The following is a 15,254-nucleotide window of genomic DNA, read 5'->3' on the forward strand; positions in this document are numbered from 1 at the left end:
TCCTCCACCAAGCAATCAGTATGATCCATACTGCCATCCACAGTGTAGAGGCAGTGGCACAGAAATGGATGGTGACAGATGATGGACCATTTACAGAACTATCCCTCACAGATATGGAGGAGTTCTTGGCCTCACTTAACAGCAGTACCACCTCCAGAACTCCACAGAGTAGTTCTGAATGTTGGGACAGAAATGTATAGGCCCCAGAGAATTTCTATTGATGATGACCCAACTATTTAGTCCTTATATTTATTTATTTATTTATTTCATTTATTTATCACTATCCAGTCCAACTTTTACATATTAGTCATATTACAGTCTATAAAATGCCTGTCTCACTTGTGTCATATAGGTACACCTTGCATCAAAGTGCAACATTTATCCGCACAAGGCATGGACATGGTTATGGCCAAATATCGCATGTTTATAACTGTAGCAATATCAGTTGCATTAGTGATTTTGGTGTCAGGCCATACTTACTCTGGATATGTTTTGTCTGTGTATTCACAGGTGAAACCTTGACAAGCACCAGCTCTGTGGAACTACCCATATCTAAGGATGGAGAATCTTTGGCCTCTGATGATGATGGCAAGGATGAGGTGGCACAGTCAAAGGATACAAAGTGTGCACTGCACACAGGAACTATGACCCACACATTCCCTTCTCAGACTATGGGCACAGTTTCTATGCTTGCACCTACCCAGGACATGCTACCATCCAAGAGTGGATAGCTTGATAGTGACATTATAGATCAGGAAAACTGTGATGGTCCCCAGTAAATTCATCTTAATCTGCTCCTAGTAGTCATGGGTTCAAGGGTCCACATTGGGGGTAAAGGTGTTTGTCAGAGATATGGTAACTGCTCTGCTGAAGTTGGTGTGTCAGTAGTTGTCACACAATGTATGTAAAGGACCATCATGGTGGCCCAGATGAGTACCACCAGAGTCGTAGCAGAGGTTATGAGGGTGATCCAAGCTGTGCATGCAGACATACATGAACGTAGGAACCATGTGTCAATGGACGGAACACACACTGGAACTTGTAGAGTCTACTCTGGGTCACTTGTCAGGGTTGAGGTGTCTTCCTTGTGGCTGGTCATCTGCAATGGCCTCAGATGTTAATAAATCTGACACTGGACACAGGAAATCCTATTCCTGTATCGGTAGTATGTCCACTTCATCATCAGTTGTGGATGTGTCGACACCCAGGAAAGGCTGTCCCCTTGACTATGGTCATCTTCATGCTGGCACATCCTCAAGCAGATTTTGGCCATGCTCAGGTAGTACACAAACAACTACTCAAGGTCCTAGGACAGTAGGTATAACTCCTGGCAGAGTCAGCTCTTATGGGTGGGGGTTGTACATGGGAAGTTGAACCCTCTGTCCACCATGCCCTGGACCTATCCAGTAAGCCATGGCACACTGCTGTACACTGTGGTGCTGAGGCTGTACCCTTGTAGACACACACACACACACACACACACACACACACACACACACACACCACCAGAGAACCTAGCACATCCCACATATCCACAGACCCTGGTCCTTCACAACATTATCCTCCCACCCGAAAAGAGATCTGACACATGCCCTAAAAACATGCTTTGTTTTTATACATCTCAATGCTCCAACTCATACACTTCCATGTGAAAGACATGCATTCTTGTACTCCTTTCCCCACCTCAGCAAACTAAGATAACTGTACCCTGCCCTTTGTACATTGCTACTTGGGCTGACTGTGTCTGATACACTCCATGGCTAGCCTTTGCATATGTAAACAATCTAGTGATGTTGTATGCATCTGTTTTACTGTATATATTACATGTTGTATAAATATGGCCATCCTTCCTCACCTGTGAATATTATAATAACTGTGCTCTGCCTTTGTACATTGTTACCTAGGTTGCCTATGTCTGATGAACAGCATGGCCAGCCTATGCATGGGAAAGCACAATCTGGTGGTTTTGTAGCCATCATTGTAACTGTTTGTATGTATGTATCTACTTAGCTCTTGTATAGTTATGTTGTAAAGGTGTGTGCAATCCACTGTATTTTTGCTACTTTCAGAGCATACTGTTCCTGCTTCTGTCTGATAATGTCATTTACTACTGCTGGCTCCTCTTCTGACTCCTTGTCTGTCTCAACTACTGCTGCTGCCTGTGGTGAGGGATCTGCTGTACCTGCAAGAAGCCACCCTGCTGCAACTGCTTCCTAAATATAATATTGCATAACATAGCACATATAGTAAGTATTTTTGCACAACTGGCAGGATTATAAAGCAGGGAACCATTATATGTGTCCAGGCAGCAGAACTGTGACTTCAGAAGCCCTAACACATATTCTGTGATATCTCTGGTTTGTGATAGGGTGTTGTTGTAACCATGTTCAGTTTGGTTATGAGGATTTTTGAGTAGCATCATTAGTCAGGGCTCCAGGGCATATCCAGCATAACCCACAAGATGCTTCTGTGAAAAGTCACCCATTGCAAACCATTGATAGAGGTGTCTCATATGTGTGAGCTAGGTCTACTTCTAATCAACGAAAGATAACTTACCTGAAACTGAATTTACCAAGATGACAACTCCAAACTTTGAATACACTGAACAATCACACTACTGAAGTTTTTAACATGGATCGTATGCACTTAGCAAACATTCAGTATAGAAACACACCGCAGTATGTCAAACCCATCCTGGTGGGGGCCTACATCTCCCCACACCCCACTAACTAAATATACTAGCTCCAGGATCACACTATAATGGGGAAAAGGGCAAATTTACCCATGTTGGACAAGTGCATATGTTCCCTGTTAAAAAATTCTGTAGTGTAAACGTTTGGTGTATTCAAAGTTCAGTGTTGTTGTCTCAGTACATTCAGTTTTGGGTAAGTGGTCTTTCAGTGATTAGAAGTAGACCCATGTGAGTCATGGAAACTGCCTGGGTGGCCTGCATACACATTGGAGATGATATTCTGTGCATTACAAAGCACCTAAAAATTGATGAAGTGTTATCCTTTGTAGTTCATGTACCTCTTTCTCTATTCACCAGGCAGGGTCTTTATTTCAATGTGGGTACAGTCTGAGGGCCCCCAATACTACAGATAAGCAGGCTAAAGTACAAAGTTCCTGAATGATATTTGTTCTCTTCCATAGGGTATGTGTGAACCACATACGATCTTCAATATGCTGACTCATGCCTGAGATTCCCCCATTGTTTCTGCAATGGGTCTCTGAATGGTCCCTATAGCTAATATATGTAAAGGCACAGATACCTTTGTATCCACTATGATGTGTACTTCACAACTCCCATGGGGATCCAGATAAGGCCGACTTATGTCACAATTTCCTACATGATGTCCCTGTCCACACAATACCAGTCCAGTATGTTGGTGTCATGCAGACCACAAAATGTTTAGCATGGTCAGAAGCTACTGTAAGAGCCTCTTACAGATACAGATTTACAATAGCTACAGCAATCACTAACATTATTCAATACCATACACTAGCTAAGCACAAGCATCTGGTCATTTACAAATCTAATGTAGGGTTACTATCTGCCCCACTTTGCAAGGGACAGTTCCTCTTTGGGCAGTTATGTCCTGCAAAAAAATTGTAAAAATGGCAAATGTCCTGAGATTTTAGGCCAAAATAATTTCCTATATTTTATGTAATAGTTGCATAAAACAGTTATTATACTATGACCCCCCCCCCCATTAATAATCCAAAACGTGCATGCTGATTGGCCAGCGTGCATGTTGTAAATCGACTTATACTAATGGAAAAAGGTCCGGTCGCCCGGACTTTTTCCATTAGTATAAGTCTCTTTTAAAACACTTGTCTCGCTATGTTAAAAGAGTTTAACATAGCGACACAGGTTTTAAAAAAGCAACGGAGATCTCCGTTGCTTTTTTTAAAGCTGTCTCGCTATGTTAAACTCCTTTAACATAGCGACACAGTGTCTAAAAAGCAACGGAGATCTTGCTTTCTCCGTTGCTTTTTTTTAAACCTGTCTCGCTATGTTAAATGGGTTTAACATAGCAAGACAGCTTTAAAATAAGCAACGGAGATCTCTGTTGCTTATTTTAAAGCTGTCTCGGTATGTTAAACCCATTTAACATAGCGAGACAGGTTTAAAAAAAAAAGCAATGGTGAAAGCAAGATCTCTGTTGCTTTTTACTGTTTCGCTATGTTAAATGGGTTTAACATAGCGAGACAGCTTTAAAATAAGCAACGGACATCTCCGTTGCTTATTTTAAAGCTGTCTCACTATGTTAAACCCATTTAACATAGCGAAACAGTAAAAAGCAACGGAGATCTTGCTTTCTCCATTGCTTTTGGCCACAGCTCTGATGTACTGCGTAGGCATGCGCAGTACATCAGAACTGCCGCGGATACCAGCCAGCTGCGGAAGGGCAGCAAAGAGGCATTATACAATGCCATTATTTAAGAAAAGTAATTATTTCTTTTCTTAAATAATGTCATAGTATAATAGCAATAACCCACTTCTGGGTGTGGGTAATGCGGGATTTACCCATGGTTGTCTTTGTTTGGTCCCTCGGGACCAAACCACGCCAACCGTGGGTAAATCCCGCATTACCCACACCCAGGCGTGGGTTATTGCTATATTCTATATCTGAAACACCTAAATGTTATAAGAAACAGAATAAGCAACTAAAATGATACAAAAATAAGCTTTATTTAGGCAAAAAAGTGAAGTTCTGTCCTTTGTACTGGCCATGGGTATGTTTCGGCTTGCAAAATCTGATGTGTGTACCAAAAATGTCCCACTTTGGGCATTTGAAAAGGTGGCAACTCTAATCTAAGGCAGGTGCAGCATCACTGTGTGACATTTAAATATTTCTGAATTGTTCCACCATTTTTTAGTATTGTTATCATCTGTGTTGTTTCATCAAATGGTTATTAGCACATAACAGCTCACCATGTTATTTCTTGGTTGTCCACATCATGTAGCTGGGTTTTCTGAATCACATCCACCCTTCATGTGGTCCCTCATCATGTAAATTTACTTAGCTTGAAGAAATGAACATTTATGAATTCCGCTCATAATGTACACAATTCACTTAGAGTGAAAATCAACCATGAACTGAATTAGAACTGATATTTAAACAAAACGAGTCTACTAAATAGGTCAACAGAATGTTGACTTTAGTAAAAAAAAATAAAGTAAGCATTTGCATTGATCCAAAATACTTAAATAAATGGATCACAAGGGAACATAAAATTTAGCAGACTACTATAGGTTCATAACTAAGTACTTGGCTAGCTGCCTTTGTGGGCCATTTTAAGCCTAGGCAATTTCACTTTTTGTGCTTGAAATAACTTATCACATTTGGTTATAGACTAGCCTTATCCATCCAGTTGTCGGCAATTATATATTACCCTGATGAGAAAAACTGGGATCATACCATAGATAATTTGAGAGGACCCATACATGGGATAAAGCATTTAGGAGCTGCCTCTGTCCATTAGTAGTAAGGCAGTCCTGGGGGTAAATTTTCTGTTTCCTACCCACAGATTTAAGTTGCACTTGAATATGGATAGGGATGACATTTGTTTTATGTGGATGGGGAATTTATTGAGGAAGTAGTTGCCATGATGACAAATACCAAATTAATTTCTTTGCTGAATGCAAACCAAGGATTTTACTAACTCAGGCTTAATTCATTTTAGCCCATAGCACGTTTTTGTATACTTTCAGTTTACACCCATAACTTCTTATGGAGTTCAGATCTTTTCTGGGTCTGGCTTCTTTAACTAAGTAACTTACAAGCTAATATCAGGCAGTATTACAAAGGGCAAGGAGTAATTAACAAAATAATTCTAAGACTGTTAATGTAGGATGTCCCGTAGTGCAGACATTAATCACTGTTTGCAACTTTTTATTAATATTTTCATATTTATGTTCATATTTTCATAACTGAGAGACTTTTATACTGTTGAGGAGTGAAATGTCATGATGGAAGAAGGAAAAAAAATCATTGTCACTGTCCATTTATATCATCCTGTATTAGAGATATTGCAAGTTGTTTGTTAATGATTGTGAAAATAAACCATATTTCCATATGTAGTTAATACTTCAAAAAAAAAGTGACTTACAAACTATTCCATGGCATCATAATATAGTATTTATGGAAAGAGTAAGACCACACTGAATATTATTACTGTAAAGGATATGTCTTACTGATAACATTGCTGTTTGTACAATTAAAATAGCATTTATTGTTCACAAAAACATTTGCATTTGTTTATCTTATGTTTTTAGGTAGCTTTTTTAGAAAATGCCCTCAAATACAATGGTATGTGTAGGCTGCTAGAGTTGTGACATCCATACCACATAGGTCTTAATGAGGTAATGAAGAAAATTAAATACATTGTATATTTAATACAACCTTGAGAAGGTACATATTTTTAAGACTGTACTTTCAAATCTTATCAGCATTAGAGGTGTTTCAGAGTGCCATAGAAAATATAACTGAAAAGCTACAAGATGTCATTAACCTTATCGATGACATTCTTGTCTAGGGAGACAGAAACATGGCAAATATCTGATTTAGTAGATGGGTAGACTGATATCACAGGATCTAAAACTCAATACAGTAATGTATCAAAAAAGGTGTCACTGCATTGAAGTAGATTTGACACCTGCTTACAGAAAACAGCCTATAACCACATGCTGATAAAGTGCACTCCATAGAATCTTATGGATAGTCCTCTCTTATATGACTCTTGAGAATGGTATAGTATCTATCAAAGTTCAAGCTACACATGCCAATGATAACTATATTTGAGAAAGCTGTTAGAACGTGGCACACTACAGAGGTGAGCACTTGTTCCAAGAGTGAAGGTTTGACTGCTGAAGAGGCTATTTACCACTGCTGTTACATGAAAATATTATGTTACCGTAGAGACAGCATTACAGGCTGATGCCAGCAATCAAGTGCCAGGAACAGTCCTTCTAGGAGAATGTGGACTGGCTGCCTGGATATCTTAATGATAACACATGAACGTACTCTTAACAGAGTTTACAATATCTAAAGGAATGCCATCAATATTTGCATGACAAAGATTTAGCAGTACTATGGATGTGACACATTTGACAATAACTACAGAAAAACTTAAAGAATTGAAAACTTCTCCCAAAGTATAATCTTGAGATGTCCCATCTTTAAGATATTATCAGAACAGGATGATCTGCACTAGTAAACAAGTCTATCCTTTGCTTAAACTATATTTTTATCTGGAGATGAGCTATAAACCTTATATCCCCCAAATGTGAACTTTATACCTTTGCACATGAAGAAACAATAACAATTTTCTGTGTTAGTTAACGATATTAGGCTGTTTCATATTAACCTTCTGAAAGCACACTCTTGTCTGAGGTTTGTGCTTTACATGCTGCATTTATCTGACCTTCTACTGTGTCAGAGACATTTACAGAAAGAAACCTATACTGCTGTTTACACATAAACAAAGGAATGTCAACAACAAATTCACCACCATATCAGGTACAAGCAAGCAAAATCTGAGGGTAATGCTGCTCAAAACTAGAAGTCTAAACCTCAAAATGCACTCACTCGAGGCACTCCTTAAAATGGAGAACATCGACATCTGTGCCATGACAGAGACCTAGTTCAAGGCTCCAGAGTGCTCCCCTGCATTACCAGGCTGTAATTAATACCTCACCTTTTGGCCACCTAACCTGGTGGCTCACACAGCCTATCTAGATCTCGCCAAGGCTTTCAACACCATCCGCCACTCTGGAGTTATAGATAAACACACTAAACTAGGTATAAATCCCTATGTCACAAGATGGGTTGCCAACTGGCTCACTGACCGAACCCACACTGTGAAAGTAGCAGACTCCAAATCCAACTTCAGACCAGTGACAAGTGGAGTACCACAGGATTCTGAGTCCTCTCCTGTCTGGTATCTACTTCTCTGAAGTACAGCTAAAACAGAAGATCTTTGGCTAACAAAGTTTGCAGATGATTGCAAACTAGGAGCCATAATCAAAACTCCTAACGATCTGGACATCCTACAAAAGGACCTCACTGAGACAGATGCCTGGTGTCAAAGCCATGGCCTCAAGCTCAATGCCAAAAAGTGCATTGTCATCCCTTTTGGTAAAAACTCTGTACCCATGAACTACCACATAGGTGGTAGTCTACTTAACACCGAAAGTGTGACAAGAGACCTTGGGACATGCCACAGTAGTCAGGAAATCCTTCTACGTGGCACACCTCATCACAAAAGGTTTCTCATCCAGGAAAAAAAGAGGTCATTGTTCCCCTTTACTCGTTACTCATTAGACCCATTATAGAGTACAGCACCCCTTTTGGTATGTACCTCAGAAGACATCTACAACAACTGGAAAGGCTGCAGAAATACCTCACAAAGAGGATTACTGGCCTCAAACAGATGCCCTACGCAGACCGTCTCAAAAAACTCCAGCTTTACTCCATTGCATATCGCCTACTCAGAGGAGATCTCTGCCTAACATGCAAAGCTATGTCAAACCCAGAGCTGTTGGACATGCTCCACTTAAAGAAATCCCTCTTAGCTACATGCTGTAGGGACCTAAACCTTGTCACAGCAATAAACAGAACATGCTGTAGGGATAGATTCCTGTCCCAGAGACTTCCCATACTCTAGAACAAACTACCTATCTATATCAAACAAAGCTCCTCATTAGCACTCTTCAAGAAAAATCTTGCTGACTGGATGGGAGATAGGAGATTCACCCCGGGGATCACTTCTGTGGCTCTGCTCAACAGGGGCACAGGAAAATAATTTTCTTGGGTGGCAAAAGCCAGGGTACCTTTTTGGCTAGGCTTATATAGGCCCTAGGGCCAATAGCCTAGTACCTACCTATGAACCTATGAACAACTGTCACTTTTAGAGGTCAATATACATATAGATTGTTTACTTCCCCAACTTCTTTCTGCAGCAATCACCAATTTATTTTATTGAAAACATCAGGTAAGTGCAATTGTGTTAAATAGTAACTCTTCATAGGTTCATATTATAAGCCTAGCCAGTTTTACCCAGATTTTTCCCAATTTTCTATCCCTAGGAGAATGATAACAAGGATCAGCAAGAAGGACTTTGACTATTTTTACAGAGTGCCTCTGTCCATTGGGGACATGAGCACCACCTCAGGAATGAATTTGCAGTTTTCCATCCATTGGTTCAGATTGCACTTGAAGATCGTTAGGGAAGGAATCTACTTCATGTAAATAGGAAGCCTATTCCAGAGGAGGGGCAATCTCTGGGACACATATCTGTCTCTCCAGCATGATCTAGTCATGTTAGAGATCTCGTTTATATATTTGGAATTGGTAACTCTTTTGCAGTTAGTTTTGAGAAAATGCAACATTTCCACCAGGGCTGGGTCAGAGACTGCCTTGTCGGTCAGATACAGATAAATTGTCAGTAATCGGCAGGAAACTGATCACAGTGATAGGGCTTTTAATCGGTCCACATATGGCATGTCGGTTATAGCATGTATTTTTTTGGTGACAAACCTCTGAGGATACTAAAACTGTTTTGGGTGCCTGGGGAGGTACATGCCAAAGGGTGCATTGTACTTAGTTATTGGTCTGATGAGAGCTGAGTACATTAGTACTATGACATCCTTAAAGCTGGATGCCATGCCCTTACTTATAAGCTGAGCCACATAGAAGGATTTCCTCATCACCATGAACACATGGTGATCAAAGTTCAGATTATTTTCTGTCTGAGTACCGATCTCTCACCACTAAGTCCATTCTTAGGGGAGCGCTATCAATGTTGCAATTTGCAGGAGTATTTGTTTTTCCAAAGGGTATTATTATGCACTTCTTTTCATTTAGCTTGAGGCCCTGGATCTGACACCAATCTTTAGTCTGAGTCAGACCTTTCTGTTAGATATCAACATCATTTGGGGAGTCAGTGATTGCCCCCACCTTGCAAACAAACTCGGTCAGCCAAAGGCCATCTACATTTGCCTTGACATCTGAGGAGGGGGACAAATACTGAGCCCTGTAGTACTTCACTGGTGAGTGGCCTCTTTCTGGGTGTGAATTCACCCACTATAGCAACATGTATCCTATTTGTGAGCCATTTGGTTATCTATCCAGTGATGCAGAGGTTTATGCCCAACTGTGAGAGTTTATAACATCCAAGTGGTGTATTGCATCATATGCCTTGGCCAGGTCAAGGTAGGCAGTATTCAATGCCTTACCCTCATCTATGGCTTTGGTAACCTTCTCAAAGAATTTCACCAGACTGAGCAGGTAGGAACTACCCTTGATGAAGCTGAACTGGGTTGAGTTTAGAGTCTGGAGATTTCCTGTGTCGTTAATCAGGACCGTGATTATCCTTTCCATAGCCCTGCATATGAGGCTACTCAGACTTATAGGTCAGTAGTTTCCTTGGTCATTTGATGATCCCCTCTTATGCAGAGGGATGACTGTTGCTGTCCTCCACTCTACTGGGACAAAGCCTGTCTGGAGATTTTGGTTAAATAGAGATCTAAGTGGGTCTACTAGGTCATGTTTCAAGCTATTTAATAGGCACTCTGGTATTCTGTCAGAGCCTATTGATGCTGTGTTTCTAGCTTTAGAGAGTGTAGTGATAACCTGCTACTTTGTGATAACAGACAAAGGAATGAAAGAGGGCATTTTATGGGGAGTGCCCAGAGTGGATGGGGGTGAAATTTAAGTTGAATTTATCAGCCAGCAGGTTTGCTATTTCTTCTGGCTGAGTATAGGTAGTGCCATCTACAGCCAGCTCAGCACATTGTTGAGTATTTCCCTTAAGATTTCTGACATAACTGAAAAATGCTCTGTGGTTATATTTTGCTTGGTAAGCTATTTCAGTCTCGTATTTAACTTCTGAAGACTTCACTAGTTCCTTGAGTTGCCTGTTGAGACTGAGAGATTTTTTTTCTCTGTTGTGCTCCTTCCCACTTACTTCTAGACAGGAATTTCCTCCTTCTGTTGTATACTCTATTTATGCCAGGGGTCCATCAGGGTGGCTTGTTTTTCTGCTTAGACCTGGGTTTAGTTCAGTCAGATACTACTGTTTCTATGAAGTTGTTTAAGTGGTTATACAAGGCATTCATGTGTACTTCTGCATAGGCCTTCATGTTTTGGGGATTAGGGGGAGTTTTAAAGTTACCTATACTATCACTTGATAGGAGGTAACTTGCCTGGAAAAATTCTTTAGGGTTTTCGAGTTTGATGGGGGGTACTACCATTACATTTATTTCAAAGGAGACCGATTTATGATCAGTCTTTCCAATGAGGATATTATGCTGGGGGGTGTAATGCTCCACTATGTTTATGAGTGCTATGTCAAGGATATTTGAGCCCTTAGTGGGAATGCAGACCAGCTATATGAGAGCATTTGCATTAACAAAGTCCAGGAATCTCTGAGCCTGCATGTTAGTGGTTGTATACGTTTCCAGGTTTATGCAGGGGTAGCTAAATTATCCATGAGTAGTGTGTTGGGCTGAATGGTAAGTGATTCTAGTAACTTCTGGTATGCAGAGTGGTTTTCTTGGTTCATGGTTGGAGACTTGTAGCTACTGACAATATGGTGGGGGATTTTGCCTATGATCAACTGGACATGGATTAGTTCAAGCGAGTCATCTTGCCTGACCAATCTAGAGGTGTGATTGCTTTTTATGTAAATGGAAACGCATCCTCCTTTCATTTTTTTTTTTTTCCTTTTCAGAAGGTGGTTTGAATGTGTGATAGGCATTGTAGCCTTGCACTGCTGAGGTGCTTTCCGCAGCCTTGAAAGATGTCTCTGTAACTGCACAGACATCAGCATTCTCCAAGACAAGGAGAGCTTCCAGGGACTGCATTTTCTTGTCAAAACTCCTAGCTTTGAGCAATAGTGCCTTCAGCTTGGCATTAGAAGAATTTGTTACATTAGTAGATATGTTGGTTTGGCACTGCCTAAAAAAGGCACTATGGGGTGGCTAATGCCTTGGCCGGTGTTTGAAAGCCTAGTGGCAATAGATGCAGACCATCTCTGGCAAACCAGTGTGGTCTGTCAGGCATGTTGTTCCAGGCTGACAAATACTGGATCCTGTTAGAATGGCAACAGTAGCTAAGACAGTTATTGAAATCAATAATTTTCTATTAATATTGTGGTATCATTCTTGGTGAGGGTAGAATGCTGCTCATTGCGAGGCTCATACCAGCCTGTGACATGTATTCCAACAGGTCCATCTTGTCTTTGTTCATATAGTCTAGGGTGGTAAATCTCAGATCATTCACACCCACATGGACTATGACTGAGTCATACTGGTATTCGTGGTTGGGTGACCAGAGTGCATATGTGATCTGGTGAATCCTGGCCCCTGACAGGCAACTGACTGTAACCATCTCTTTATCCAACCAGGGGAAGGGGTCTCTTATAACCAAGATTTTGAATGTGTGGTGTTTCACCTAAGGGGCTTGTTTGTGGGGACACTGTGATCTGTATTTTTATGTGTAGTGGTTGGTGCTGACTTGGTTTTGTTTGCATGTGGCTTCTGAGTGGAGCATATAGGAGGCCTCTGTTGTTTTGCTAAGTTACTTGTAAGTACATCTGCATATGTGGGTTCATGAGTCAAGACCTTATTTAGTAAGGGAAGTGATGTGTGTGCTAACAACCTGTTAGTCATTTGATTTGTCAGTATGTGAGAGTCATGTCTCCGTTTCATAATATAACTAAATCTCTCACATACTGTTTTTGTTTGTTTCAGGATTACATAAGACAGTTGCTACATTGCCTCAGGATATTCTGTCCACAAGGATGGCAACAGAGATAGCAGGAAAGTGCCTATTCATGTTTCAGGTTTTACTATGGGTTTGACCAAGGAGAAGAGTGGGGAGGTTTAATTGGACTGGGATGATAGCACACAGATGAAAAATGGGTGCTATACTCTGTGTGAAATGCAGCTATCCAACAAGACAATGCTGCTCCGTGCACAATTCATATGCTGCAAGGGGAGCAAAGGGGCTTAGGAAGGTTGCAGAGTTAGTGATCCTAAAGGAAATTTTAACTTGATAGTATTTGCATCTATACATGCACAATTAACTGTCTGCATGGAGAACAGCCTAGTGTAAATACTCTTCTCTATAAACCAAATAATAGAAAAAAGCACAACAGTATCTATGGTATCAGAGATGTACCCATTTTGTTCTTTCTATTATCCATATAATAGCATATCAATATTTCACTGAATCAACTACATTTTTAAATACTTATGTATTATAGTTGTCCAGACATTCGTAACTCTCCCACATAATAATTTGTCTCCTTCACTTCACACAAGTGTATATGTAAACAGTAGCATATCATTTACATCAAAATTGCTGCAGAATTTCTAGTGTACCCATTCTCCATTCTCGTTAACAGATCCATTTTAGAATGATATGCTCCATTGTTCTGGAAACAATCACATACTGTCCCATTACATAAAGCAGCAATTTCATGGAACTCAGCAACTACAGACCCAATGGCTAGCTATCTTCATTATTCAAAATCGTTGAAACTTGTATGTGTAAAACAATATTAAACTTCGTACTAGACAATAACCTATTTTTGTACATCTGCAAGCAAAAACACAACAGGACTTTCTCGACAGAGCAACGTGGCTTCAGCAAACTCAACTTCTTCTAAGTCTTCACCCCAAAGAAAAACAAAAACAAAACAAGATTTATCACACTCATTTCTAGTAAAAAAAAAATCCCTAAACCAAAACTAAATGCCTACTCTAGTAGCAATACCTTGATTGCAGACATTGATCAAACAAAGCTCCAACAGGTCATCACTGACAAAAATGTCAGATTCAACCAGCATATTCAATACGTTGTCCAAAAAACTAATTGCAAACTAGGCACACTTTACAGAGGCAAGACATTTATCATTGGCCCAGGAAGAATTACCACAGCCACCTCACTGTCACTTTTCACTATTCTCTGTGTTTCCTTCATCTTCACTGACTTAATCAAGGCATATGTCAAAACTAGAACAAAACTGTAACAGCATTGCAAAATTTGCTGTTAGCTCCTTTAATAAAAACCCATCACTACACTACCCTTAAAAACTTTAAACTGGATGGAACATCCTAACCTACTCTCATATACTCAGCTAACACTCTCAAAATGCTGCACCTAACATCCAACGTCCCATCTATTGCAAGCATCTTACAGTTGCATACCATCACAAGAAGCCCATCACAAAACACTTAACATTTAAATGTAGTAACAGCCATAGCAATGACCTTTGTGCCATACACATGTCCAAACCACAAAATAAGATCCCCACCTCAATAACAGAAGCTACAACACTTAACAACTTTAAGTCCAAACTGAAAAGATATCTGATGAACTACTTGGCTCTGACATTCCTCTTCTTATCTTGGTAAAATGCTACCCTAATGACTTTGTAATTACTTGTTCTTAGTTAATATGCCCTGGGATTCAATAAACCTCTGTGCAAGAATAAGTCTATTCTTGCATGGAGTGGATCATGCCCATGCAGCACAGCAGCATGCCTTGCATATTCATGAAGGCTCGATGCTGTATAACCTGCATGGACACGACCTGTGAACATGTGCAGGGGGCATGTCAGAGCAGTGCTCATACAGTAAACACGCCCCCTGCACTCAGGAGGTGTCGTACGCCACTTTGAAAACAAAAACAGTGTCTGTGGACACTGTTGCATACCTCTCAACTGTACAGATTTTTACAGAATGGAGATGGTTGCCTCATATGTTAGGTGTGGCAAACATTTGAGTCTAAGACTCCACATCCTTCAGAAAATTCATGCTAATGCAAAACCTGTTATTCTATCAAATTTCTCTCTAAGTTAGTAAAAGCAATATTTAAAATCTGTCCCTATTTGTCCCCCAATCATGTTAGGCATTGTCCAGATTTTATGCTCTAAGAGTGTCTGTGGACAATGTTGCATACCTCTCAACTGTACAGATTTTCACAGAATGCAGATTTTTGCCACATATGTTAGGTATGTTCCTCTTAAACTCTGTACTTGTCTGGCAATGAGCTGAGGATGGAAGTCATAAAATAATGACAAACATTTGAGTCTAAGACACCACATCCTTCAAAAAAGTCATGGCTAATGCAAAACCTATTATTCTATCAACTTTCTAAGTCTGTAAGAGCAATATTTAAAATCTGTCCCTCTTTGTCCCCCATCATGTTAGGCTTTGTCCAGATTTTATACTCTAAGAG

General features: G+C 40.2%; 1 protein-coding gene across 1 annotated transcript in view; it reads right to left on the reverse strand.

Annotated features, from left to right (window-relative positions):
- The window catches only part of LOC122795928, a 557,622-nt gene that overhangs the window by 384,047 nt on the left and 158,321 nt on the right, over positions 1-15,254 (reverse strand). The window contains exon 4 of the mRNA XM_044064409.1: positions 2,064-2,213. Coding sequence (XP_043920344.1) covers positions 2,064-2,213 — 150 coding nt within the window. The remainder of the gene's footprint in view (positions 1-2,063; positions 2,214-15,254) is intronic.

This window comes from Protopterus annectens, chromosome 2.part2 (assembly GCF_019279795.1).
Source record: "Protopterus annectens isolate FY-2018-M chromosome 2.part2, PAN1.0, whole genome shotgun sequence".
NCBI lineage: Eukaryota > Metazoa > Chordata > Ceratodontiformes > Protopteridae > Protopterus > Protopterus annectens.